This window comes from Sebastes umbrosus, chromosome 24, assembly GCF_015220745.1.
Source record: "Sebastes umbrosus isolate fSebUmb1 chromosome 24, fSebUmb1.pri, whole genome shotgun sequence".
Classification (NCBI taxonomy): domain Eukaryota; kingdom Metazoa; phylum Chordata; class Actinopteri; order Perciformes; family Sebastidae; genus Sebastes; species Sebastes umbrosus.
The window spans coordinates 13,010,918-13,036,443 of record NC_051292.1 but is presented as its reverse complement, the minus strand read 5'-3'; the positions used below and the strand labels follow the sequence as shown (position 1 = coordinate 13,036,443).

Sequence of the window (25,526 nt, the reverse complement as noted above, 5' to 3'; positions counted from 1 at the left end):
ATGACTTTGCTCTTGAAGACTTTTAGCTAAGACTTCTAAATCTCTGAGAGTGAGGCACAAACGGCGTTAAACGTGGCTGCTGACAGCAGTGTGCCTTGTAATTGTGCTTTTAAAAGTTTTAATGGCATTCAGCTTAGAAAACTATTGCTTTAAATGCTTTCTTTAAGTGCCTGCTGCACATTTTAGTGTCTGATTCTCCTTTTACAGTCCAGGTGTTGTCATTAATCTGTATTTATGTTTATTTCATCCTTTTATCCTTTCCAATCCAGCCAAGTACTGTTGTCAGGCTATCAAATAGGCGTTATCAGTCGCTATAAGCCCCGTGGATGTGGGTCAATAGGGGCCTACTACATCCACTAGTAGGTTTTATCATCTATTCACATGGTAGATCAACAAAAGAAAGTATAAAAAAAACATGACAGCGACCTGAAAATACAATGTTTTTCCCTAAACTTAACTTACTTAAGTGTTTTTTTTGTTGCCTAAACCTAAAGAAGTTGTAGTTTTGTTGCCGAAACCTAAAGAAGTTGTAGTTTTTTTGCCTAAACTTAAAAAAGTTGTAGTTTTGTTGCCTAAACCTGAAGAAGTTGTAGTTTTATTGCCTAAACTTAAAGAACTTGTAGTTTTGTTGTCTAAACCTAAAGAAGATGTAGTTTTGTTGTCTAAACCTAAAGAAGTTGTAGTTTTATTGCCTAAACCTGAAGAAGTTGTAGTTTTATCACCTAAACTTAAAGAAGTTGTAGTTTTGTTGCCAAAACCTAAAGAACTTGTAGTTTTGTTGCCTAAACCGAAAGAAGTTGTAGTTTTGTTGTCTAAACCTAAAGAACTTGTAGTTTTGTTGCCTTTTTGTTTGTGTTCAAAACGTGACGTTTCATTCAGTTTTACATGTTAGAACGTGTTACTTTTAAATTTAATTTTCACTTTTACAACATAGTAGGTGTAGTAGGCCCCTAATGACCCACATCTATGGTGCTTATAGCAACTGATAACGCCTATTTAATGGCCTGATAACTGTCGAATCGGGTGTCTAATCCTAAAATACTGATTTGACCAACATCTCAGAGCGGCAGTGAAAGAGTTACTGTTCACCTGGTTAATATTTATGAGCCTTGATTTTATACTTATTCAGTTGTTATAACAACAGAAAGATGTTAATGTACATAAAAACAACTAAACCGTGATTTCATCTGTATTATAAAACAGTATATATTATAGCGCCCAAAAGCCAAATTCCTAGACAATTTTCTGGTTGTGTTGGGATTGAAAACCAACTGTCTCTTCTGAGATTGTAAGAAGACCAACCATCAGTGATTCATGTCTCGTCTTCCTCTCTGTTGATTCCTCGTAGACCACCGAGCAGGGAGCGAGGCTCTCTGACATCCGGCCAGGTCGCTGGTACCAGTTCAGAGTGGCAGCCGTCAACACCCACGGGACCAGAGGGTTCACCACGCCCAGCAGACACATCCACTCCAGCAGAGGTCAGACACACACACTCACCCTCTGTGTGTGACATGAGTGTTTGTTCTTGAGTCAAGCATCCTTGTCTAGTCAAGTATAGCCCAATATCACAAATGCATCAGTATGTGATATTACTCTGTGATTGCACATGGACAAATATTAACAACATCCCGTCACCCCTCAGACCCCTCCAATCCTCCAGCTCCCACCGAGCTCAGAGTGGCCAACATGAGCTTTGGAAGCGGCAGGTCGGTGTCGGCCAGGCTCCAGTGGAGCACGCCTGCAGACCTGGACGTCCCCGTCCACCACTACAAGGTCAGCTGGAGCTGGACCGCACTCGGACAGCCCTCTGCTTCGTCGCTGACCAAGAGGAGGAAGACAGTCAGAGAGGTGAGGGAAGACACTGATGTTACTCTGAAAATGTCCTGAGGTCCTTTGCACGGTAGCTGTCTGGATAGCTATTTTCGGGGCTTAGGAAAAGCTCTAAGAAAAATGACAAGCAATGAAGAGTTCAAAGAGGATTTTCACTCCTTTGAAAGACTAAAATTGCAGATATTCTTTTTGTGAAGAGACAGCTCATTTTCCATTCTTGTGTGCCTGGTCACCTGCTTGTGTGTGTGCAGACCCAGGTGGAACTGGACAGCATGCGGTCCAACAGGAGCTACAGCGTGGAGGTCCAGGCTGTGTCTTATTGGGGACAAACTCAGCTGAAAGGACCCCGAGCCATCCTCCACTTCAGCACACAGCGCAGTATGTCTTTATACATCATCAAAAAAGGACACTTTGGCATTTACAGCTTGATAACCTTTTCATAATGTGCCAGAAAAGAACATTTCTTCATGTCTGCTGCAGGGCTTATTATTTATTATTATTATTCTCAAATGTTCTTTAATAAAACAGCATGTTGAAGCGGTAAATGGTTTTTTTTCTTGGTTTTGAAAATGCATTTGTATGATCTTTGAATTATATGGTGCTTTTTTTTTTTTTTTTAAAGTACATTTTAAATATCTATAGATTTCTCCCGCTGGGATGTTACATCTTTGATCCTCCGTATCTCAGAGCTTCAAACCAAATTCTACACTCTTAATCTGCAGCGTGACGGCAGACATGAAGTTGAGAGTGAATGCATCGTTATACAATGATGGAAGGGATTTCTTTTTGTGCCCATTTCTCGAGTAGAAACAAGAAAAATAAAAGTACTCAAGGTGAAAACATTTAACTATAGAGACGTTTTCTGTATATGTTGTATATGAACAACTTCTGGCCAGATTGCCATGAAAGTCCGTATAGATATTCATAGCCCCCAGAAGATGATTGAATCATGACAAAGTGTCTCAAAAACCTTGTATAGACGACCATGAAATATGCTTTTGATATTCATGGTCTCCTATTATTTTTGTTGGCCACCTGACCTTTCCTTTAGTACCACCATTAGAAAGAAATGTCCACTTCAACTCAAAAAATAGCAAAACTTAATGTACAGGTTGGCCTTTAATTTATCCGTTGCCAGTTTAAACGGTTTAATGTGTTCATCTTTAAAATGATGGAGCTTACAGTGGTCATCTTAATCACCTGACGACATTTACAAAACTTGAGCTTGAAAGAAAAATGTTATACAGTAGTAAGATATACAGTAGTATCTCACCAGGCAAAGTCTCACGACACAAGGTCCATAAACCCTTTTTCATTTGGACTTTTTCTAGTCTGTTGTAGTCATTGGTTAGTCCTGTATCTCAGAAACTGTTATGGTACGTGTCCACAGCCTCCGTCCTTTCCACGCTTCCCATTCATTGTCTATGTCTATTCTGGTAGCGTGGCGGCGCGATCCAAGAGACGTGGGCGTCACGGGAAACTCCTATAAACTAAGCGGTGTCGATCCAAATTAAAGACATTTACCATCTGTACGGCTTATTTCTCGCATAAAATGTTTTCAGAAACACCTTATGGTGAACTATTTTCGTGATATAAGAGAAGAAAATTTCCAAAATGAGCTGCCAAGTTGGTTCCGGTTTGAAAGCCTCGTGCCTTGGGTCCAGTGGCGGCCAATCAAGTGTCCAATGCTTCCAAAGCGCCCCTATGGATATGTACCATTCGAATCTTGTGTTTAGTAAATAACCAGGTTGCTCCATGTTGTTCCATGTAAATGTTACATCCTTAATATGATCAACCAAACTGTATTAAATGGTGTATTTAATAATTATTATTAGCTGAAGCATATAGTTATGTGTTGCTCCAACAGGCCATGGAGTTTCAGTATATTCTGTCTGTTTTCCAGCCACCACCACTGCTGCTCCGAGGATCCCTGCAGGTGCCAGTCTGGATGTGGGGACTCCATTCTACCAGGACGGACAGCTCCGCGTTCATGTTTACTGGCAGAGCAGCACGGGTATGTACAGTTTGACGGATGTGAGTGTCTGCCATCGACATGAATGAGGCAAACAGTTAGTCTTCCTCTGCCACGCACGCTGTAAAACTCCTTCCTGTCAGAGACTGTGAAGGCTGATCGTCTGTAATGCTGCAGCACCGAAGCACTTTTGTTTGAGGACGACACCGCGAGATGTTCAGTCGGCCTCCCACATGTATGAACATGAACTGAGCTGCTTATACGGAGTCCGTCATTCTGTTAGTTTGTCTGTTGACTGAATCCCGGTGTGTCATAACACACAGCAGAAAGATCCAGCTCGGCTGTTTATTTCACCTCTTTGTGCCTTTTTAATGCAAACTTTATTCAAACTAGGAATCTGTTCTTTAACCCCTATATGAATTATTATCAAAAAATCAAATCATGTTTTTTAGCCACACTAGCAGCACTGCTCTATGTATTACAGTGTCGTTTGGTCCACCACTTTGGTTTTGAAATATCTCAATAACTGTTGGATGGATTGCAATGAAGTTTTGTACAGACATTCATGGTCCACAGAGGATGGATCCTATAATAGGATAATGCCTTCCCACAATTCCTTGCATCAGACCCACATCAATAACATCCGCCATCGTATAATTACGTAGCCTAGTGTCGGATTCTCTTCGTGCCGCGATTGTCTCTTCCTATGAATTCTCCTTCATGTCTTTCCGTGACCTGATGACGTTTTCCATCGAGGTCAAGGAAAAGTGGTTAGGAAAAGACACAGGACTGTATATAAGAAGTGGATGCAGTCACCGTGTGGTGACACGGTGTGTGTACTTGCTGTTTTGAAGCCTTGAGTTTGCCATTTTGGCCGTCGCCATCTTGGTTTTTTTTTGCAACCAGAACTGAAAAGAGAAGGTGGAGCTAAGTACAACGCTGAATGAGACATTCTTTAGGCAACCAAAATGTTACAATTAACTTTGATGAACTGAAAACACACTGTGAAAGAGTTAAAGTTGTAAGACGAAAACAGGGACAACTCCCAGACCGGATAACGCCGTGGTAGCGACCTGTCAATCACAAAGTAGCCCCGCCCTAAAGCATACCCTGCTTTATGCTCTATCTGACTCTAAATGGGACCATAATTTATTAAATGAACATCATGCTGTATTGAAGAAGACTTGCGATTGAGACCATAAACTCATGTTTACAATGTTTACTGAGGTAATAAATCAAGTGAGAAGTAGGCTCATTTTCTCATAGACTTCTATACAATCAGAGGAGTCGCTAAGCATTTAGCTCAAGTGCGGCATCAAAGAGCCTTCATCTCTGTGTTGAGTGCACAGATAGGTCTGGGACATTTTAAGCTCCACTGTGCTGTGGATTTATGAGAGGATGTTGCTCTTTTAATGGAGCTCCAAGACCTTTCACTGTCTGGGACAATCAAATTGATATCAAACGTTCAGTGAACTTCTAGTAGATCATTCATTGTTGTAGACATGCTGTGACAGGGCAGTGTGTTTTTTTTGTGTAGATCCCTCAGTGGACTTCTACAGAATCCAGTGGGGACCAGAGTATTGTGGACACAACCGGACGAGACCCGCGGAGAAGACCAGCACACAGGTGACTTATTCAAATAAAACAAAGTTCAACGTACATATCTAAAAATTAACATTTAATGTCACAAGAAGACTAAATGTAAAGTTCAAGAGCTACAGGTAATTCATGTAAGAGCAGATCTTCTGATCATTTCCTGTCTTTGTGTGATCTAGGAGAGCTTTGTCAGCCTGCAGGGTTTGCTCTTCTCCTGTAAGTATAAAGTCCTTCTGCAGCCCGTCAGCAGGAAGAGTCATCCTCTGCTGTCAGAGAGCACCAGCTTCTTCACTCCTTCCTGTGCCACAATCCAGGCCAAGAGCCCCAAACCCATCACCTGCTCGGGAGAAACAGGTGAGACGACCTGAACCTCAGGTCTAGAAAACACACAAGTCAAAGTGATGCATCATATTTATGGATGTCTGCACATCTGGACACTTTCTTTTAACCAGGGTGGTTTAAAATTACTGTCATATCATACAGTACAGACTGTAATTAAGAGTATCCACACTCTTAATTACAGTCTGTACTATATGATAGGAGACTAACGAGAGTAGGAGACTAATGTTCACGTTAGTCCTGGTAGCTAATGTCATGATTAATGGAATTTTTTTTAAAGAAATTTCAAATAAATTATTTGCTAATTATTATCTATTTATCAACAGACATGGAAATAATATCTTTGTACTCTTTTCCTGGAAATGTATTAAATAAATTACCAGCTATTGGGAAATAGCAGAATATAATTATTGAATCAAGTTTATAATAAAGTCATTTTCGATAAATTTTGAGGTAAATATTGGGGTAATTTGACAGTAATGCCAAAGAAATTTCAAATATGTTACTTGCTAATGATCACCTAATTACCATGAAATTTGCAGACCTGTAAAATGAAGTGTTACCACCATTTATGCAGCTTCCTCTTGGATGCATGCTTGGGGGTGCTACAGTAGTCTAGCATGGACAAACCAAACTCTAGAGTGAGCCTTTCGCGTTTTTATGTTACCTAAAGGCCACCGTAGTTCTCCGACACGCTTGTGAAACTGCGGTAACGTGAACCCGCGGAGTGCAAAACTGTGGTACCGCCGTCTGACTTACGTTGCTCCTAAAGTAGTGAAGGCGAAGCGGTTTTGCGGCTCACGTTACCTTAAAGGAAGGAATGAACCGAGGGGTACTCAGCTGGTTGCAATCTGCAACCACACCACTAGATGCCACCGAATCCTACACACTGTCCCTTTAACACACCATTACAAATACATACCTGATGAAAAAAGAAATGGTTAATTTAGGCTTTATTCCCACTCATCTAATGTGACTACAAGGCTTGAAATGGGGGTAAATCATTAACAGCATGTGAATGCATTATTCCAAAGTCAGCTCATTCTTCCCTTTGTGACACGGTGTTAACACAGAATAAAGCCTTGAGCACTGAGCAGAATTTGATTTCCCCAAACACCTCACCTCGTACAGCCCCCACTGATTACTCCCATGATTACTCTGATGCAGGTTCAAACACACAAAACGTGTAATTAACTGTTTTACACTACAACAAACTGTTACTTTGATCGAACTAAAAAAAACCGAGGCAACGTTTGACAAACTCAATAGTAGACCGTAACTGTAAGAATGGAAAGGGAGTACAGTACAGCAGTAGTGTCTTAATACTTTTACCAACTCTTCTTTTTGTGTGTATTATTTCAAATCTGCATTGAATAATTAGTTAGCATCAACACAATTCACATGTTAAAGGTGCTAAATGCGACTGCATCAGTAACAAAAACTAAACTATGCAGGTCTGAGTCGTGGATCTGGGAGCTAATGGCCTGAAACCAATGGCAGCTTGACTTACTCGTGCCAGCTACCAAAATAAAATGCATGTGCAACGTTAGTTTGTACTAACAAGTCGCAAGTCCCTGAAGCATGTGCAAGAGAAAGATGGAAAACAGTGTAGGAATGTTGGTGGAAAGGCCGTGGGTGGATTTCAGGCATTGAAACAGTGACGGTGTTCTGGCTGGCAGCGACAGTGACAACATTGACTCCATGGTTGTCTCTGTCAATGAGTACAACCAACCATGAATGCTCTATAAGATCATAGTTAACCCCTGGCTGTGCTCCCTCCAGCGACGCCCCCTCCGAAGGTCCTGGTGAAGGCGGCCAACCTGACAGCGTCCTTTGAGGTCTGGAGCATTAACGTGACCGCCATCTTTAGCTGGGATCTGTCCACAGCCCCGTCCAACCAGCAGCTGACAGGTTACCAGGTGACCTGGACGGAGGTCGTCCCCACCAACCGCCACAACAACTACAAGCTGCCTCACAGCCTCATCTCCCAGTCCCAGATCCTACCCCCGGTCAGTGCTGGTAGAAGGTTTGCCTATGTGTTCAGTAAAGACGGGTATAGTGGTACTGCTTTGAGCTAAATTAGGGACAGGGTCGTAGCTACTATTGAGGACACTGAAGTCATGTCCTCTGTGTTTTCTTCTGGGAATTAGAGAGTTTTAGGGGAGTTAGTAACAAATTATTTTGCGGGGTATAATTACCTAATCGTTTTCCAGGACGTTTGCAGGAAATTACCATGTGTTTTGGTACAAATCCAATCAATTAATTCCAAATAATTGCTAAGCAAGAGAGTCTTTCAGGCAGCACACAGCAGGTCAGCTGAACATGCAAAACTGTGGCAAGCATGCTATACGGAGGATAAAGTTTCCAATAATCAATCAACATATATTTCAGTTAAAAGGGTCATGTCAAAGAAATTCCCCTATATATTACCACATTTTTTACCAGGACATTTCCTAGGAATTGATTATTATTTTACAGACCTGTATAATACATTGTTACAAGTTTAGATTCTACAAATAAAACTTTATACACATTTGGGATATTTAATTGGCTGGTTTTAGTTAATATTAAGATTATTAACTTATTTTAGGCCAACAACATAAAGAAACAAAGGTACTCCCTTCTAAAGAAGGGTTCATAGACCATTTAGATCTTTGTGTTGGGAAATATTTACAGAAACATTAAGTTGAACAGATGAATTTCAAATTGGCGTAAATGCCAAAAAAAATACACCCCTTGAGTATTCTAAACGTCGTCTCCTGCTTCCTCTTCCTCTCCTCTCACTCAGGATGGTAACGTTCTGGTGGTGTCAGGCCTCCACCTTGCCAGTGTGTACAGGCTTGAGGTCCAGGCCATCACGGCAGACGGGGAAGGTCCTGCAACCAGCCGAACCTTCCAGACTCCAGGACACCAGAGCACCCTGAAGCACAGTAAGACATGACAGAGAATACTATTGACAGAATTGCATGAATCAAACTTTGTCTTTATATAACTCAGGTATTCCACGTCCCATAACCTAAACCTGGGTTTAAACCCGCTGGTCTGTGTGGGTTTCGGCCAGGTGTTCTGGTTCCCTGACCTTGCACGGCAGCGGATTCTCGCGATATCACGAGATCACACGAAAATCCATTTTGTCAGGCTTCAAGTAATGAAGAGTCTCCTTAAAGGCTGATGTGGTCCAGCACAACCCACAACAAGGTTCCCGATCACAGTTTTTGGGGTGGAGATTTCGTGAAACTAGTTCTACTACAGCCTTTACTATTTCAGTGGTGCAGTGGATTTAAAACACGTTAGCCATTGGAGCCACGTCCAACGACAATCATGGTTCACAATCACAGTTTTTTGGGGTTGTGGGCTGGGAGGACCCATGCTTTCAACAATCCTTGAAGAACTCTTTGGATAAAAAGGGTTCTGGGCAGAACCTCAGCCCTTCAGGACCCTTTTGGAACTCTTATTTCTATGTTTTAAACTGATGACTAATTTGAAGTTTTTACTAACAAATGCCGCCTCATGTCTCCCCTCATTCAGGACCCAGGCTGAGGAAGCACCACCACCACAAACAGCCAATCATTGAGAGGCACTGATCCCAGACAGTCAATCAGCCTGCATGAACCGAGTCTCCCAAAGTCAGGATGATGAGGAATCCACAGAACAGTGATCAGTAATGACAGCCTCACCAGCCTCAGGATGGAGATGCATTCTCCATAGCAACCGTTTTAATCTCTCCCAGTGGACTGTTAAAAGAGAGGAAACCATCACTGACATGACTGGCAGCCTTTACTGGCCTCTTTATTTCACCATAACTGTTGGACTGCTTTAGAGGACAAAACCACAGGAGCTTCTTTTTTGTATCATTTTCAATACAGTTAGAATTTGTATATATACTAGAATCAAACTGGAACACAGATTCACAAACACCAGACTGGCTGCCAATCATCCACCATGATCTCATTGATTTTGCACTAGCAATACAGAGGTATCCCACTTTAATGAATCCCCATTCCTTAGGACTAATGCTAGAGTAAAGTTCATTTACTGCATTACTCGGAAACAGCAGGAACGCTGTATCTAGTTAAAGAAGTCGTACTTCCCTTTGACTCTAGTTTGTGATATGTGGGTGTACACCATCATAGCATGTTTTATTACCGTAAGGCTAGGTATGATCCAATCACATTAATACATTACCCAAAGTTTAGTACCAATACCTAAAGAATGACAATTTTACACTAAAATCTGATCTGACATCTGCAAAAAGAAGAACTCTCGCGAGACTTGCTGCTCGACAACCCATCTTATCCTTAACCATCCGAGGTCAATGCTGAACCTGAACAATCTTGCGAGAGTTTCCCCAGTTTGGTGATTCCCTTCTGGATTCTACCCTTGGATACGAGTCCAGCAACAACCATTGACCGTGTGATTTGGATTTTAACACAATCAGCTGAACAAGAAGTTTTCCTTAACTCTGGGATCCTAGAGACCATATTCCACATTGTCTTACCGCCTCGATACTTAACTTTTCCCAATTTTATCAGAACTATACGCATGGTTTTGAATTTGAATTTGAGTTCAAGTCCACTATACAGACAATTATGCAAAAGTTGTATTTGGGCTGAACACTACCCATAGAGATGCAGCTGTGTGTATCAAAGAGAACAGAGACAATGACTACGTTTACATGCACAACATATTCAGTTTTATTCCCCTTAAAAACGCTTCATTCAAACTGGACAGAAACAGAATAAAACTCACCTAAACCGTCATCGTTACTCTTTCCAACAATCACCAAGTGTGCTTTGGTCGAACTCAACTGTAATTTCTATAACTCTCTGTCTCTCTCTCTGAAGGAAAGAGGTGGGGTCATGCGTCATCAATGCGTCATCAGTTACACTGCAATATGTGTCATACCCTGAGGTTTTAATGTTCTGGCTGATCGTAAAGCTTAAAAAAATTCCTGAATCCGGACCTGAATCGGATCGCCACTAAAATCGAATGGATTGTTCATTGTGCCACGCCCCACCCCTCCAAAAAATTTCATTCAAATCCATTGTGGACTTTTGAAGTAATCCTGCTAACGGACAAACCAACGCCGGTGAAAACATAACCTCCTTCCTAGGCCTTTGGCCTTGGCGGAGGTAACTAGAGCTGTCGATTGATCTCGATTAATCGCATAATTGTCCACATTTTTAATCTGTTCAAAATGTACCTTAAAGAGAGATTTATCAAGTATTTAATACTCTTATCAACACGGGAGTGGAAAAATCTGCTGCTTTATGCAAATGCGTGAATATATTTATTATTGTCAATCAATATTGGAAATTTAGTGTAGGTTTGGAGCGTTATTTAGCCTCCATCGCGACAGGTTAATATGACATGGTTGGTACCGATGGATTCATTTCACTCTCATCATCTTCACTCTAGCTTTAAAACTGAGCCTGCTACAACCTAAAAATTTCGAGTTGCGTTAACCCGATATTATCGCGTTAACTTTGACAGCCCTACCAAAAACCTGTTGATATCCAAGTCTTTCATAATGTTTAAATGTGTGTTTCTCCTTCTTTTCGTCTGGGCATGCATCTCTGCAAACTGTCGGCTAGTTGGATTGTGTGCAACAAAAATTCAGAATATCATCACATTCGGAATAACAGTTGAATATTAGCGTGCATGTAAACGTAGTCGGTGAGCAAAGGTAGGGTCGACATCTTCACATCACATATAGCTGATTGATGATGGCGTTTAAAATAGCTTTACTGGAGCTCAGTATAAATTCATTTCAATCTGATAAAAGAATAATTAAGCAATGCTGTGAAGCTGGTTGTGCCAATTCTCTATTCTGCTGACACATATTGTTCCGTATTGAAGAAGTAGTAGGTTTTGATACCTAGCCCTAACCCCCCGCTGCACCATTACACAGTCCTTTTTGATGGAATTGCATGCAAACACTCTTTATAGTGTTGTCCGTATCATGGAGTGGTACCTTCAGTATGTTTTTAAATGATTTTCCTGCAGCCGATTCACCGATGTTGTTCTGTAAACAACGTGTAGCCCCTGTACTCTGTAAATGCTGTACATACTGTTTGTCTGTATTTATTGGTTGTGGTATATTTGTGTACCGTGTACTGTATGTGTGCTATAAACCTCTAGAGACCCTGTACAAAGTTGTTTTTTTCAACTAAAGATAAATCCCACGTCGATGTATGTATACAGCCTACTTGGCGCGTGTGCCGTTTTTTAATTTCGTATTATTTGATCTTTTGTCTCTCTGCTCCCTCATCAGCATTTTTTGTTTTTTTTTCTCAGTATCCAGCAGTGACCTTTGTCTGGCGAGAGGAATTTATAATGACGCCGTATTCCCTGTGAGGGAAAAGCGAAAGCCGTGAGCAAACAAAGATCTGCAGTCTAATTCTACCTCCATTAGTCTGGAGTTGGCGCGCAAACAAAAGGTTTGAAGAACCCCCCCCCCGGGGGATACAGTGTACACGGCGAGGAAACTCTCAAGGCTCAGCAATGATTGCATCATGCCTCATTCCTATGCATATCCACACATTGATGGTGTTTTTCAGTGTGTGTGTGTGTGTGTTACAAGTACAGGTATATAAGTTAATACTCCTCACACACTTTAGACACAAAACATGTTCTGTGTTCTTCCCATCGTCGTAATAGAAGTCCAGCTCTAGTCTAATGATCTGCGTATGTTAATGAAGTTCAGACGTAGTGCATCTCTAGGATGGAGTATCATCTGTATCAGAAGATGGAGGTCCTGCTGGAGGAGGTTGCACACAGACACACTGTGCAGGGAGTCCATTTGGATAAGGAATAGCTCAGCCTGGAGCGTTAAAAAAAAAACCCAACACTTCTTTACCAACGATTTTTGACCATTTCCGGGTTTTCCCCCCCCGGCCGGTCTAAAAATATGCTTACCACGCTGGAGGGAGGGGACGGAGAGAGGAAGAAAACTACAATAGATATTCTTTATTACACTAAAGTCACTCTGAGGAGAGAGTATAGTGGAGGGGAAATGGAAAAGATGCACTTTTCTCAAAGGAGCAATTCACAGATTTTACACAAGACGACCGGTTTATGTGGAGTGATCTCTTCTGTGTCGGGAATAACACATTTATATGATTAAAGTGGTAATCATGCTTTCCGTAATAATGTTAGTATGCCTAAAAAAAGACATAAATTACGGCGTTATGATGCACTCATCCAATATTCACCAATAATTTCCTTCATAGTCACCTGCCTTTTTTTGATAAATATTGTTATTATACTACAGTATATAAAAGAAGATGCCATTTATGAATGTTAACACTAAAGTCATTGAATAACAACAAGACATGTTGCAGTGTTAAAGGGAACCGTTTCCCCCAGGCAGGTGTGCCAAACAGACTGTACAAGAAGCCTCGAGTTCGACATTTTGGCCGTCGCCATCTTGGTTTCTTTTTGCAACCAGAAGTGACACGAGAGGGTGGAGCTAAGGATAAAGTGAAAACACACTGTGAAAGGGTTAAAGTTCTAAGACGAAAAACAGGGACAACTCCCAGACTCCGGACAACGCATTGGTAGCGACCTGTCAATCACGAGGTAGCCCTGCCCTAAAGCATCCCCTGCTTTATGGTCTATCTGACTCTAAATGGGACCATCATTTACTAAATGAACATCATGTTGTATTGAAGAAGACTTGAAACTAGCGATTGAGACCATAAACTCATGTTTACAATGTTTACTGAGGTAATAAATCAAGTGAGAAGTGAGGCTCATTTTCTTTTTCCTTTCTTCACTCTTCACTAGCTGCCTGGTGCCAAAGCATGCACTGTTAAATATCATAAATTTCATACAGTTATTACTGTCTGTACATGGTTAAAAGTCACTGCTGCAAAGCGAAGAATCTCTCCGTCTGTATGTTCCCTCACATATCTGGAGAACCGTTCAGCTGATCTGCTTCACGCTTGGCAGGATTATAGCTGGGGATCCAAGGGAGAGCAGTGTCACAATTGATGCAATTTAAACACGCCACACGTTTCAATATTAATAAACTTTGAACACAAAAGCGATCTGAACGGTCCGATTTGCTCCGACTGTTTTCAACATGGCGGCCAGGTCACAAACTTTCTCATTTTACAGCTAAACAGTACACTATAAGAAGTTTCTGAAAACATTTGAGGAGAGAAATAGACATTATCACATCCTCATCAGGGACAGTTAGGCTCCACAGCTGTCTCAGAGCAGAGATCATGAACCCAACCTGCCCGCTGAGTGACAGGTGACCCTCACAGTAACAGAATCTTGACTCATATTTGATGCCTAGTTTGACTGTTTGATCGCAGTTTCGCAAGTCTGGTACTTTGAGATGGAAGGGCCTAATTTGCTTTAAAGCTAAAGTAGGTGAGGTTGGACCAAATATGATTTTAAAAAGTTATTTTTATAAAACGGTCGCTATATCGTGACAATAGTACATGAGCATAGGCGGCTCAAAAGAGAGCCGTCTATGCTCGCAAGTTTGAGCTCATGTTTGAGCTGCGATCGGCGCACATCACAGCGCGCGGCGCCCAAAGTCGGGGCTTTGCTCGACGTAGCGAAACGCCGTCGTGACGCGATACAACTCATTGGATGTAACGGGTTTGTCGCGTTGTGTCTGAAAGGGCCTTCAGCGAGTGAGAGACGGAGAGAGAAATGGAGAGTACTATCTGAAAGAAATACTCAGTGAGGTGTAAAAAATTAATAAAAACTGATGAATATTAGTTTAGAGGGGCGAATTATTCAGTTTTCTTTCCTGAGAATTCAAGGTAAAATGAAAAATTTCACATAAAAATTGTATTATTTTTGCTTTTTCAAAGTCACCAGAACGCAGGAAACAAAGTCTCTGAAACACAAATTGTTGAAACGTTAACCATACAACATTATTTGTTGATTTGTTTAGTCAATACCGATAATGATCCAGTGGATTCTGTGTTTCTTTCCAACGGACATATTGCTCCTATTATGTACTTGTTGATTGTGACTGTGTCTGATACACAAGATTGTTGTCCTCTGCATAGCATACTTTTATGACCCATGGTGCACACAAAGGCAGCCTTGATGAGGAACTATTTTGATGGAACCATTTGATCTTTGTTCCCCCCAGAAATCTCACAAGGGAAAGTCTGAATCTGGGGTCAGAGAGAACGGGAAGTCTGTGGACACCGGATATTAATTAACAAACAATACCAGCCTCTGCGATACTTGTGGGTGTTTGACATTGTTTTGCGGCGACTTTTTCCGGGTAACCTACTAAGAAAAATGTGCATTTCATTTTTCGGCATCCTTAAATTCTTGTGCACCAGAGAGAGAGAGGCTTCAGATCCCACTGGATGTTCTCAAATATTGCACAATATCTCATGCGTGGTGTGAACTCAGAAGAGCCCCCCCCGTCTCCTCCCCTGAATGCTCACAGAAGTTGGCCTTGGTCGAAAAGGACTCGTTTAGGAGGGAAAAAAATCGGATTTTTGATGTGTTAAACATCAAAGGGGATGTGTTATTTCCCCTTGAAATGGACCGTGTGAAACATGAATTTAAAGGAATTGGAATGAAACGGTGACCCCACTGCGTGGGAAATGTTTTATGTCTATATGCACGTCAGAAATGCATTATTCTGATTAGGACTGCGCACATCTGTCGGAGACACACACATCCCTCCTTTCTCTCTAAGGCGTTCATTTAGTGTTTGAATAACAATATCCTTGGTGTGTAATGCTCGGAAGAACACTTTATCACTCCACTCATCATGAATTTATTGATTATATGACAAAGCAGGCGACGCCTTGATGCTAATGTCCGTCTTACAGACTACTTATTCGGTGTGAACAGTTTACAAGGACAAAGCAGGACAACGAGATTTGATAATGAATCCTTGGCTCTTAATGAACAAAAAGACCTTGAAATGGAATTTTTACAATTTAATCTGCCCCAAAGAAGAAGTCTTTTCCCCGTGCTGTTTATCTTATTTCTTTGTCTCTCTGCACGTCCTCAACACACTGAGGAAAAGATAACCACACAGAGCCCTCTAGTTCATTGTCTTCAGGTGCAGCATATGATGTATCTGAGTAGTAAATAAGAAATCAAACAGGTGGAAACCATGGAGTGTGCACCACCAGCACACACTCCAGCAGCTCCAGACCGTGCCCAGCTCTGCTCATTGAAATGTTCAAACGCTGCCAAGTTGTGTTCTCCAGCTTTTTTCCTCCCCCACTCTGGTTTTGGAGCAATTCTTTATTATGTTTACCACAGCGCAATAAAATAACTATGAACAACAACAGATATTCAGATATGAGAAGTAGCCTTTTTCTCAGTGCACAGAAAAAAAAACAGTCTCCAATACTCATTTTTTAGTGCACAGACATATTTACAAAGAAAAATAACCGTGGCTCTGCTCTTGTGGTTTGATTGGATATTTATTTGGATCTGTTTTTGCTCATTGGTTAATCTCCAAGAATCCACATTAAAAACATTTGAGCATTACAATAATTCATTAAACAATTTAACGTTCATTGTTCCCCTGAGAATGAATCCTAATAACCTTTGGTGACTTTTCCTCTTAGCATTAGGGCTGTCAAAGTTCATGCAATAACGTTGTTAATGCAAATTTGTTTTAAAGCGAGAGTGAAGATACTGAAATGAAACTAGAAAACCTAAAGAATCCATCGGTGGCCAACCATGTCATAAATGAGTTATAGCTAATAACGCTCCAAAGTTACGCTGAATTTTGGCGAGGAAAAACTTGTCATGGCCATTTTCAAAGGGGTCCCTTGACCTCTGACCTCCAGATATGTGAATGTAAATGGGTTCTATGGGTACCCACGAGTCTCCCCTTTACAGACATGCCCACTTTATGATAATCACATGTAGTTTGGGGCAAGTCATAGTCAAGTCAGCACACTGACAGTTGCTTGAGTTTGCCATGTTATAATTTGAGCATATACATATATATGCTAAATGCAGTACCTGTGAGGGTTTCTGGACAATATCTGTCATTGTTTTGTGTTGTTAATTGATTTCCAATAATAAATATACTTCTCTTAAACTTAAAATAGAGAGTATTCTTCAGTTTACTTTTTATGTACTTATCAGAGATATACCTTATCAAAATTATACTTAAGTATACTTGGCTGCTACTGACCAGTATGCAGAAAAGTCTGAGTATTCTTGGCTTGTGCTTACTTTTTGATAGAGTAGCCTATTAGAGGTTTGTAAACGTATGTTTTGATATTAATTTACTTTAAATCTTCAAAGAATTTTCGACGTTATTGCGTTCTCCGTTCACCACTGGAGGCATGTGAGAATGCATTTTTTTAATTCTCATCACAAAACATCAAGTCAAATGCACAAAGTCCTCTTTGTGTAATGCATAAATCATTGGCTAAGTAATATGAGTTGAAGAAAACTTGCAAGTCTACTTGCAAAAACTACTATAATAGTAGTTTTTACTGCGAGTATACTTTAAAGTGTACTTTCATAAACTAAAAAGTGGGCTACAAGTATATAACTAGTAAACTAACAGTATACCTATAAGTTCACTTGTAGTATAGTTCATTAGTATAGTTGCAGTACAAAATACAACAAACTAGTTGTGTACTTTACTATACTTACACTTAAAGTACACTCAAAAAGTATACTTTTCTAGACTAAAAATTGGGCCGATTTAGTCCCAAGAAGTATTGAAGTAGTACACTTATAAGTGGTATACTTAGTACATAAAGTGTACTTGGGAAATATACTTGAACTTTAACCTCATAAAATAAACTTGAAGTATACTATACCTCAGTCCAAGGGGGCTTAATTGGCATGGGTAATATACGTTTATATTACTAAGAAACTGTGAATAAAAAAAAAAATATGGTCCCTCTCTCTAGGTTCATGGTGGAGAGGAGGTCGTGTTGCTTGGGCTCTATCTATCTTGACGTGGAGAGGAGGTCGTGTTGCTCTGGCTCTATCATTCTGGCATGGAGAGGAGGTCGTATGTTCTGGTTCTACCTATATGGCGTGGAGAGGAGGTCGTGTTGCTCTGGCTCTATCGATCTGGCGTGGAGAGGAGGTCGTATGTTTTGGTTCTACCTATATGGCGTGGAGAGGAGGTCATGTTGCTCTGGTTCTACCTATATGGTGTGGAGAGGAGGTTGTGTTGCTAAGGCTCTATCTGGTTGGCGTGGAGAGGAGGTCGTGTTGCTAAGGCTCTACTGATCTGGGTTGGCAGTGGAGAGGGAGGTCGTGTTGCCCTACAAATAAAATTGGACTTGACTACTACTTTTTCTTAGGGGTATATTTGCATAAGCAATCATATTTACTCACTCCCCATGTTGATAATAGTATTAAATACTAGACAAATCTCCCCTTAAGGTACATTTTTGAAATATTTCAATCGATTGACAGCTGTTAGTTAACATGCTAAGTCAGATGGTGAACACTGTAACACACAGAGTTGATCCATCGTTCATTATTAGTGCAGCTTTAAGTGTGTCGCAAGCTGTGCGTGAATGTTTAACGCCCTGTGTGTTCTACTACGGTTGGGAGCAAATCAACAGTCACATATCAGAAATACACTATGTAATGACAGCTTCCAGTCGCTCCCTCCCGTTGTTGTGAAACACACTGTCAGACGATGATTAACTCGGCCTGTCGGCGGCGAGAAGAGGCTGAGATCAGAAGTTGGGTGCGGGGAATGACTCATCCTCCTACAGTGCATATACACCGGCTTCATAATAAGGCACACACTGATGTTTAATAGAAACCAGAAGCATTGGCAGCGCAGTGGTTGGGCTGTGAATGAACGTTGACCTCTGTCAGTCTGCATTCACCTCCCATCGATACACCACCGCTGTGGAAAACCCACAGAGAGACAGACCTCTCCTCATCACGTCCTCAGGTGACAAAGAGGTGGGACGAGGGTCGCCTCAGTCCGAGCAGCCTTCGGTCATTGTGCGAGTCCTTCGGCCAGCAGAGTGAGCCACAGCGCTGGTAACAACCTTGGATTCATCGATCAGAGCATTTCTCCTCACATGAATGCAGGCCAGTGTTGTTGTAGTCTATTCATTGGATGATGGCTATTGATTCCACCGCATTAGTGAGCATCCGTGCCACGGGGATGAGCACACTCCAGGTTAAAAAAGATCAAATAATACGATCTAAAAGGCACAAAATATTTTTTTTATTCAAAGTATTTATCTTAGAAAAGTGAGAAAGTTTTACGCTCCCTGTTGGCTTCTCCAGCTCGCCGTTGTTGCAAAAAAAACCCTCAGAAGAGACGCTAACTTAAATAAATGGTGACACTCAATTCTTCATTTCCCATCCTCCTCACCAGCTGCTTCCTCCACACCGGCTGAAGTGTTAAGCAGATGGACTGTGAAAAATAGCTGGGAGTGTGTGTGGAAGCACATACAAAGAGGGAGTGCAATCAAAGCATGTGCAAATGTGCACGCATAAGCACCCCTCCCACTCCCACAACAGTTTGCGTGCGGTAATCCCCCCCAAGATCCAAAACGATGGGATCTTTTGAAGAAGCGCTGTCTTGGCAGGTTCTCCTATGCTGATTTGTGTTCCGTGGCTGATCCAACACGGCTTCAGGTCCTTCTTGGATCCACAGAAATCACTATCCGGCAGTGAGAAACAGGAAAGAGGCCCCCACAAAGGAGACTCACAAGTGAGATCGATCCTTTCTCGGGCTGATCTCAACTGCAGCCGCTGCTCTTTGAAAACGCTTCAAAGTACGACGGTGTTACCAGGAAGAGTAGGGAAATAGAAAAGGACAGATTAAAGCCGCCACATACTTCTGTTATTTTTTGGCCCACCCTCTTCGTCCTTGCAAACGTTCGTCTTCTACACATTTTGGGCCCGGTTTGAATTCACAGAGCGCTACTTCTGTTTTTAATGAAACATTCATCTTTGAAAAACTCCGATGCTCATTAAATAACCTTTTACATCCAGTGTCCAGGCATTTTACCAGAAAATGTGGTCAACTTCACACAAACTGCAACAAAAAACAAACTCGGGAGGATTTTGGGTCCTCAAAAACGTTCTGAATGAGAGAAAGTCCTGAGGAATACTGTATGTAGGAACAGGACGTTTTGAAAATCGCTCAAATATGATCCTACCAAAAAAACCCTTTTTAGCCATATTTCAGTGACAAGCCTACACTGTTGTGCATACTAGATCTGACCAGGCTTGAAGCAAAAAACAATACTTACACACAGATCTGGCCTATTCCACACAGAACTTTTTATTCTACCCAGAACTGGTCTTTATTCCACACAGATTGGATATTATACCCAGATGTGGTCTTATTCTACCCAGATCGTTTTATTCTACCCAGATCTGGTCTAGTTCTTCACAGATTTGGTCCTATTCTACCAGAGATCTGGTTCTTATTCTACCTAGATCTGGTCCTACCTACAATCTGGTTGCTCTAATTCTACACATATCTGGTCCTATTCTACCCAGATCTGGTCTTATTCTACTCAGATTTGGTCTTATTCTAACCCATAATGGGTCATTTTAACCCCAGATATAGTCCTATTCTACCTAGGACCTGGTTGTTTTTTTTATACTCAGATATGGTTTCATTCTACCCAGATCTGGTCCTAATATACCGAGATCTGGTTGGTCTTACTCTACCCAGATCTGGTCTGATTCAACCCAGATCTGGTTGGTCTTACTCTACCCAGATCTGGTTGGTCTTATTCTACCCAGATCTGGTTGGTCTTACTCTACCCAGATCTGATTGGTCTTATTCTACCCAGATCTGGTCTGCTTCTACCCAGATCTGGTCTCATTCTACCCAGATCTGGTCCTAATATACCGAGATCTGGTTGGTCTTACTCTACCCAGATCTGGTCTGATTCAACCCAGATCTGGTCGTCTTACTCTACCCAGATCTGTTGTATCCTACCCAGATCTGGTCGGTCTTACTCTACCCAGATCTGGTTGTATCCTACCCAGATCTGGTTTTATTCTACCCAGATCTGGTCTGCTTCTACACAGATGTTTATTGCAGTTCACATAAATTGTGACCTTGACGGAAAGTCCACTGGACTGGTTGAGGCAGAAACGTGCTGGCTTGCTGCTTTGAGGGTAGATTGAACTTGATTATGTCAATACTGTGAGTAATGTGGGTGTCTAAGTGTACTTTTGTGAAGTGTATATTTTTCACATTTAATGATTCATAGAGAAAGTATTCCCTGCACTCTGAAGTATCTTGTTTGCACATTCCATAAATACCAATTACAAAATTACTCAAAAGTATTTCAAATACAAGTAAAAGAAAACCTGCCACACAGTGGACTATATTTGATAGATCTCACCTTGTGTTTGCATATAACCCTATTCTGTGTAGCCTTCAGAACTGTACTATAATAATAATGTAATATAATAATAATATCTGTGAAACTCATTCATACAGACAAAGCAGTGCTGTCACACGGAGCTAAATACTGCATTTTGTGTTTGCACACAGGCCTCCTCAATGATACAACACAGGCAGCCTCGTGTTGCTCGTGAATGCATACAGAGCTGTCTTGGAGGGAAGAGACAGCTGCCCTCATTTCTTCAGGTTCTCTCTCCCCCCAAAAATGTCAGCGTTGCGTTCCTCCTGTAGGTCTGTGAATTACAAACTGTCTGCTTCATTTAGCCTTCTACTACTCCGGCTGCACCGGTGAGATTAGAGCGTTGGAGCCGGCTCACATCGCGGCGGTACAGATCAGCATCATGACTAATATGATTTACATCAAATCAAAAAAAAAAGCCAAAACATGGCCATGTTACCGTTGTCTCTGAGTGAAGCTCTCTGGCTCCTCCACATGCTGGATGATTAGCAGTTATTGATATATCTGACACCACTGCTGACACCATACATCCGCTCTAGTTGCAAGGAGTGTTTATTAACATGTGACATGTCCTTGGTGCTGATGATCAGCTGCATTATTGGCAACATCTGTACCAAATTTCAATCCATCTAACAGTTGCAACCTCATGGTGACACTATGAAAGGTCAGGGGATCCTCAAAGTCAACAGGGTTCATCTTTCATCCAGTAGTTAAGATATCTCATTCTGGACCAAAGTGGAGGATACTAAGGATTTAAACTGTTTTTTGCTAGGTTTTGGTGTTCTGCCTTCCAAAATCCCCTGGCACTTTCCTGTCACCACTTTGGTGAAGAACACCTTAAGCAACACAGTCTCACATACATAGACAAATGTTTTTGTGACGACACTCAGCACGACTTTCAACGACAGATTTTTCCCGAGTTTTCCTACAAATATCCAGCAACACATGATGCACATGCACAAAACTACTTAGTTAGGCTTAGGAAAAGGTTGTGGTTTGGCTTAAAAGAACTCCGGAAGTGCCGTAACTTAAGTAAATCAATGTTGACTTGTGGTTCGGGACACAAACAACGGCCTCCTGGGTAAAAGTCTTGTGTTTTTTTGACCCCACCCGTTCGCCGCTTCATACTACCGGTCAAACCGTTCTCACTCCGAACTCGTCAAGTGCCGCCCGATTGGGCGGTGCCCCCTCGGCATCAGAAACAGGCGCACGGAGGTACCCTTTAGCGGACAGTTTGTGATGAACTGGGCTCTCAACTTATTAGCGTTTTGCGACGTTCGGAGCAAGTGACGCAGTATGTGATAACGTGAAGTCCGCTAAGGGCGGGCAGGAGGGGAAGTGGATGGGTCAAGTAACGTTGACTTATTTTGTCACGCCAGTCACGTGACCCGTCAGTATCAATCAGTCCCGTGAGTCGCTAGTCAGCGAAGTTAATGTCAACCGCGACCGTTCCCTAACCCTACCTAAGTGGTTGTGTTGCCTAAACCTAACTTCCTGTGAACTTCCCCGGTCCATCCAAGAGTAACGCAAGAGGGGTTAGTCGCGGATGGCGAGGAGCACCGACCAAGCGGCGGTATTTGACGAGTTGGGAGTGAGAATGATTTGTTCTCGGTTCGCGATTACACAAATTACCTAAGAATTGTTTTTTGTACCGACCATCACGAACAAAATGGAAATTTGTCATGTCTGGTTTTACTCATGTTGAAACTATTTGACGACATTTTCCCTCCTTTTGATTGAACACTTCATCACTTGACAAAACAGTCCCAGGTTATTGTCTTCATGACTGAGGTGCGTGACTGTTTACTCAACATCCACTGTTCCTTCATACTGTACTTGGGCAGACACCTCATATAATTAAATTCTAAAGTGTCACAGATGCATCATAAACTCCTTCATAGCCTCCTGTTGGAAGCCACTGCTGCCTGAGGTGTTGGAAGCTTATGGCCCCCATGCTGAGCAAAGAAGAAAAGAAAAACTGTTGTGCGAGAATCGATGCTGTCATAATCATGTTTTAGGGGCGACATCAATTATTTACAGTTTACATGGAGAGAACTGAAGCTGCGGCGTGGCAGCTGCAAATCCATCAATTCACACCTATCACTGCTCAAGTGAAATGATGAAGTGTTTTTTTTCCACCATTAGGTGTTAATATGCTCTGATTCCTCTCCTCAGGCTGTACTTTACTCATCACACAGATACTCACACCCCCCCCCCCATGTTGGTTAGCGTAGATGCTGCATCGGTTCTATCAGAACTGGAGAGGATTTCTTCATGAAAGAACAGCAAAGGACAGAAGGATTTTCTTGATGGAAAAGATGTTTCTGCCTCTTCTCCCGACTGGCTTCAGCAAGAGTTTGATTGACAGATGCTTCATCCAATCACCTGCCAAGTATTATTTGAACGTAACCTGTCACGGTCTTGGGATTTGTTTAGTCTGTATCCTGACCCCAAGAGGGTTAAAGTTATGAAGAAGTATGCATACTGCATGCAACAGTATGTACTTTTTAAGGGCAGCTGCAGTATGTATTACTAGTAAAATGAAAATTATGCATTAACCATTCAAGGTCAATGCCTAACCCTAACCATTCAAGGTCAATGCCTAACCTTAACCATTCAAGGTCAATGCCTAACATTAACCATTCGAGGTCAATGGCCTAACCTTAGCTATTCAAGGTCAATGCCTAACCTTAACCATTCAAGGTCAATGCCTAACCTTAACCATTCAATGTCAATGCCTAACCTTAACTATTCAAGGTCAATGCCTAACCTTAACTATGAAAGGTCAATGCCTAACCTTAACTATTTGAGGTCAATGCCCAAACTTGACTATTCAAGGTCAATGCCTAACCTTAACTACTTCTGAGGTCAATGCCTAACCTTAACCATTCAAGGTCAATGCCTAACCTTAACCATTCAAGGTCAATGCCTAACCTTAACCATCTTGCGAAAGTTTCGCAAATTGTGGGTTACCTTCTAGACATGACCTTCGTTGTAATAAGTTTGGTTTGCCTGCACCTGCCAGCTGTACCTGCCTGCCCTTTGAACCTTTTGTTCTATTAAAATATCTTTGTTGAATTTGCCCGTCTCAAAAGTCCACATTCAGGTCCTTCCTGCCTGTTCTGCTCACTGCACCGTGACACTGCAGGTGAGTGATAGGCTCTCTGAATGACATTCATGAAGCTTGTATCTGTTACATAAAAAAAAAAAAGGAATAAAAACCTATGATGACATCACTTCTTTCCTCAACAAAATACAACACATCTGTGACGCCACTCGTAAATTTCACTTTGCCACCCCTGTGCCAGCTGGTGTCTAACGGTTTCAAATGGCCTCCGGCTGCACAGGAAGTGATGTGTTGCGGGATTACCACTTTAACTGTAGAGCTGGAGGTTACGTTGTGAAAATTGACTGCAGACGCTGAACTCCATCGGTGTTGGACGGAGAGCCGTGCCGTCTGACTGAACGCTGCTAACCCTTTGGATGTCCTTGCCACGGCACAAATCAACATGAAGAGCCAGTCAAAACGCCAGAAAGTGAGCATCCATCCTAATTAGAGAGATTCTGTCCTGCTGTGATCTCCGCAATCAACAAACATATGCAGATACAAAACTGAATTAAATGCAAATAAGCACGCCATAAGCACGATCAGAGATTTACTTTATTTCTGAGTCCAAAAGATATTTCAGTCTTATTAGATGTTTGTTCTTTGTAAGACAGAACTCAAACTGTTTCTCTTTGCATGACTGAAAACCCAGAGGCCAGGAGTTTTGATCAAGTCTGTGTTCTTTTTTTTTTTTGTTTTTGTGTTACTGCAGTGCTGTATTGACTCACATGCACATACATCTGCACCCCGCTGTCACATGCACTCGCTGCCCTAATTCTGCTGTCAGACACGGGTACATGCGAGCTCTCCCAATCTGCCGCAGGCTGCAGATGCCTTTCATCGCTCTGACCTGGAGTGTGTGTGTTGTGAGAGAGAGAGAGCCCTCTGTTCAGCAATAATGAAGCAAAAACCACAGTATGGCCTCGGATATCACCCTGAAAATAAGAGCTTCTCATGAAATATACATCAGTATAACTTCACAGCGACGTACGACTCCTACCACAATCTCAACTGGAATGCTGTCTCATAATTCCAGTTGGGTTTTATAGAGTGTTTGATATAGCTGTGAGGGAAATCAAAGCCATCAGCCATCTGCTGTGGTTCAGCAGCGTCTACAAAGCAACACAAAAAGCGCCATGCATCACGTTTGTGGCACGGTTAAAGGATCAACTGAAGAGAAGAATCTCAATTTCAGCCATTACGTATGTTCGTCTCCTTTACCTTCCCCTGTGTTTGTTTGCTATAAAAGTGTCAGTAACATTTAAAAAAAAAGTACCTTTCCCTTGTTGGGGTCAGAGTAAAAAGATCATACCCCGTCTTTAACCGTGGTTTCCTT

The 25,526-nt window shown here is 41.8% G+C and overlaps 1 protein-coding gene across 1 annotated transcript in view; it reads left to right on the top strand.

Annotated features, from left to right (window-relative positions):
• The window catches only part of anos1a (anosmin 1a), a 115,573-nt gene extending 104,748 nt beyond the window's left edge, over nucleotides 1–10,825 (top strand). The window contains exons 6-14 of the mRNA XM_037762257.1: nucleotides 1,349–1,478; nucleotides 1,643–1,848; nucleotides 2,082–2,208; nucleotides 3,734–3,844; nucleotides 5,340–5,428; nucleotides 5,578–5,752; nucleotides 7,520–7,746; nucleotides 8,526–8,667; nucleotides 9,266–10,825. Coding sequence (XP_037618185.1) covers nucleotides 1,349–1,478; nucleotides 1,643–1,848; nucleotides 2,082–2,208; nucleotides 3,734–3,844; nucleotides 5,340–5,428; nucleotides 5,578–5,752; nucleotides 7,520–7,746; nucleotides 8,526–8,667; nucleotides 9,266–9,321 — 1,263 coding nt within the window. The 3' untranslated portion in view covers nucleotides 9,322–10,825. The remainder of the gene's footprint in view (nucleotides 1–1,348; nucleotides 1,479–1,642; nucleotides 1,849–2,081; nucleotides 2,209–3,733; nucleotides 3,845–5,339; nucleotides 5,429–5,577; nucleotides 5,753–7,519; nucleotides 7,747–8,525; nucleotides 8,668–9,265) is intronic.
• Nucleotides 10,826–25,526: the final 14,701 nt, after the last annotated feature.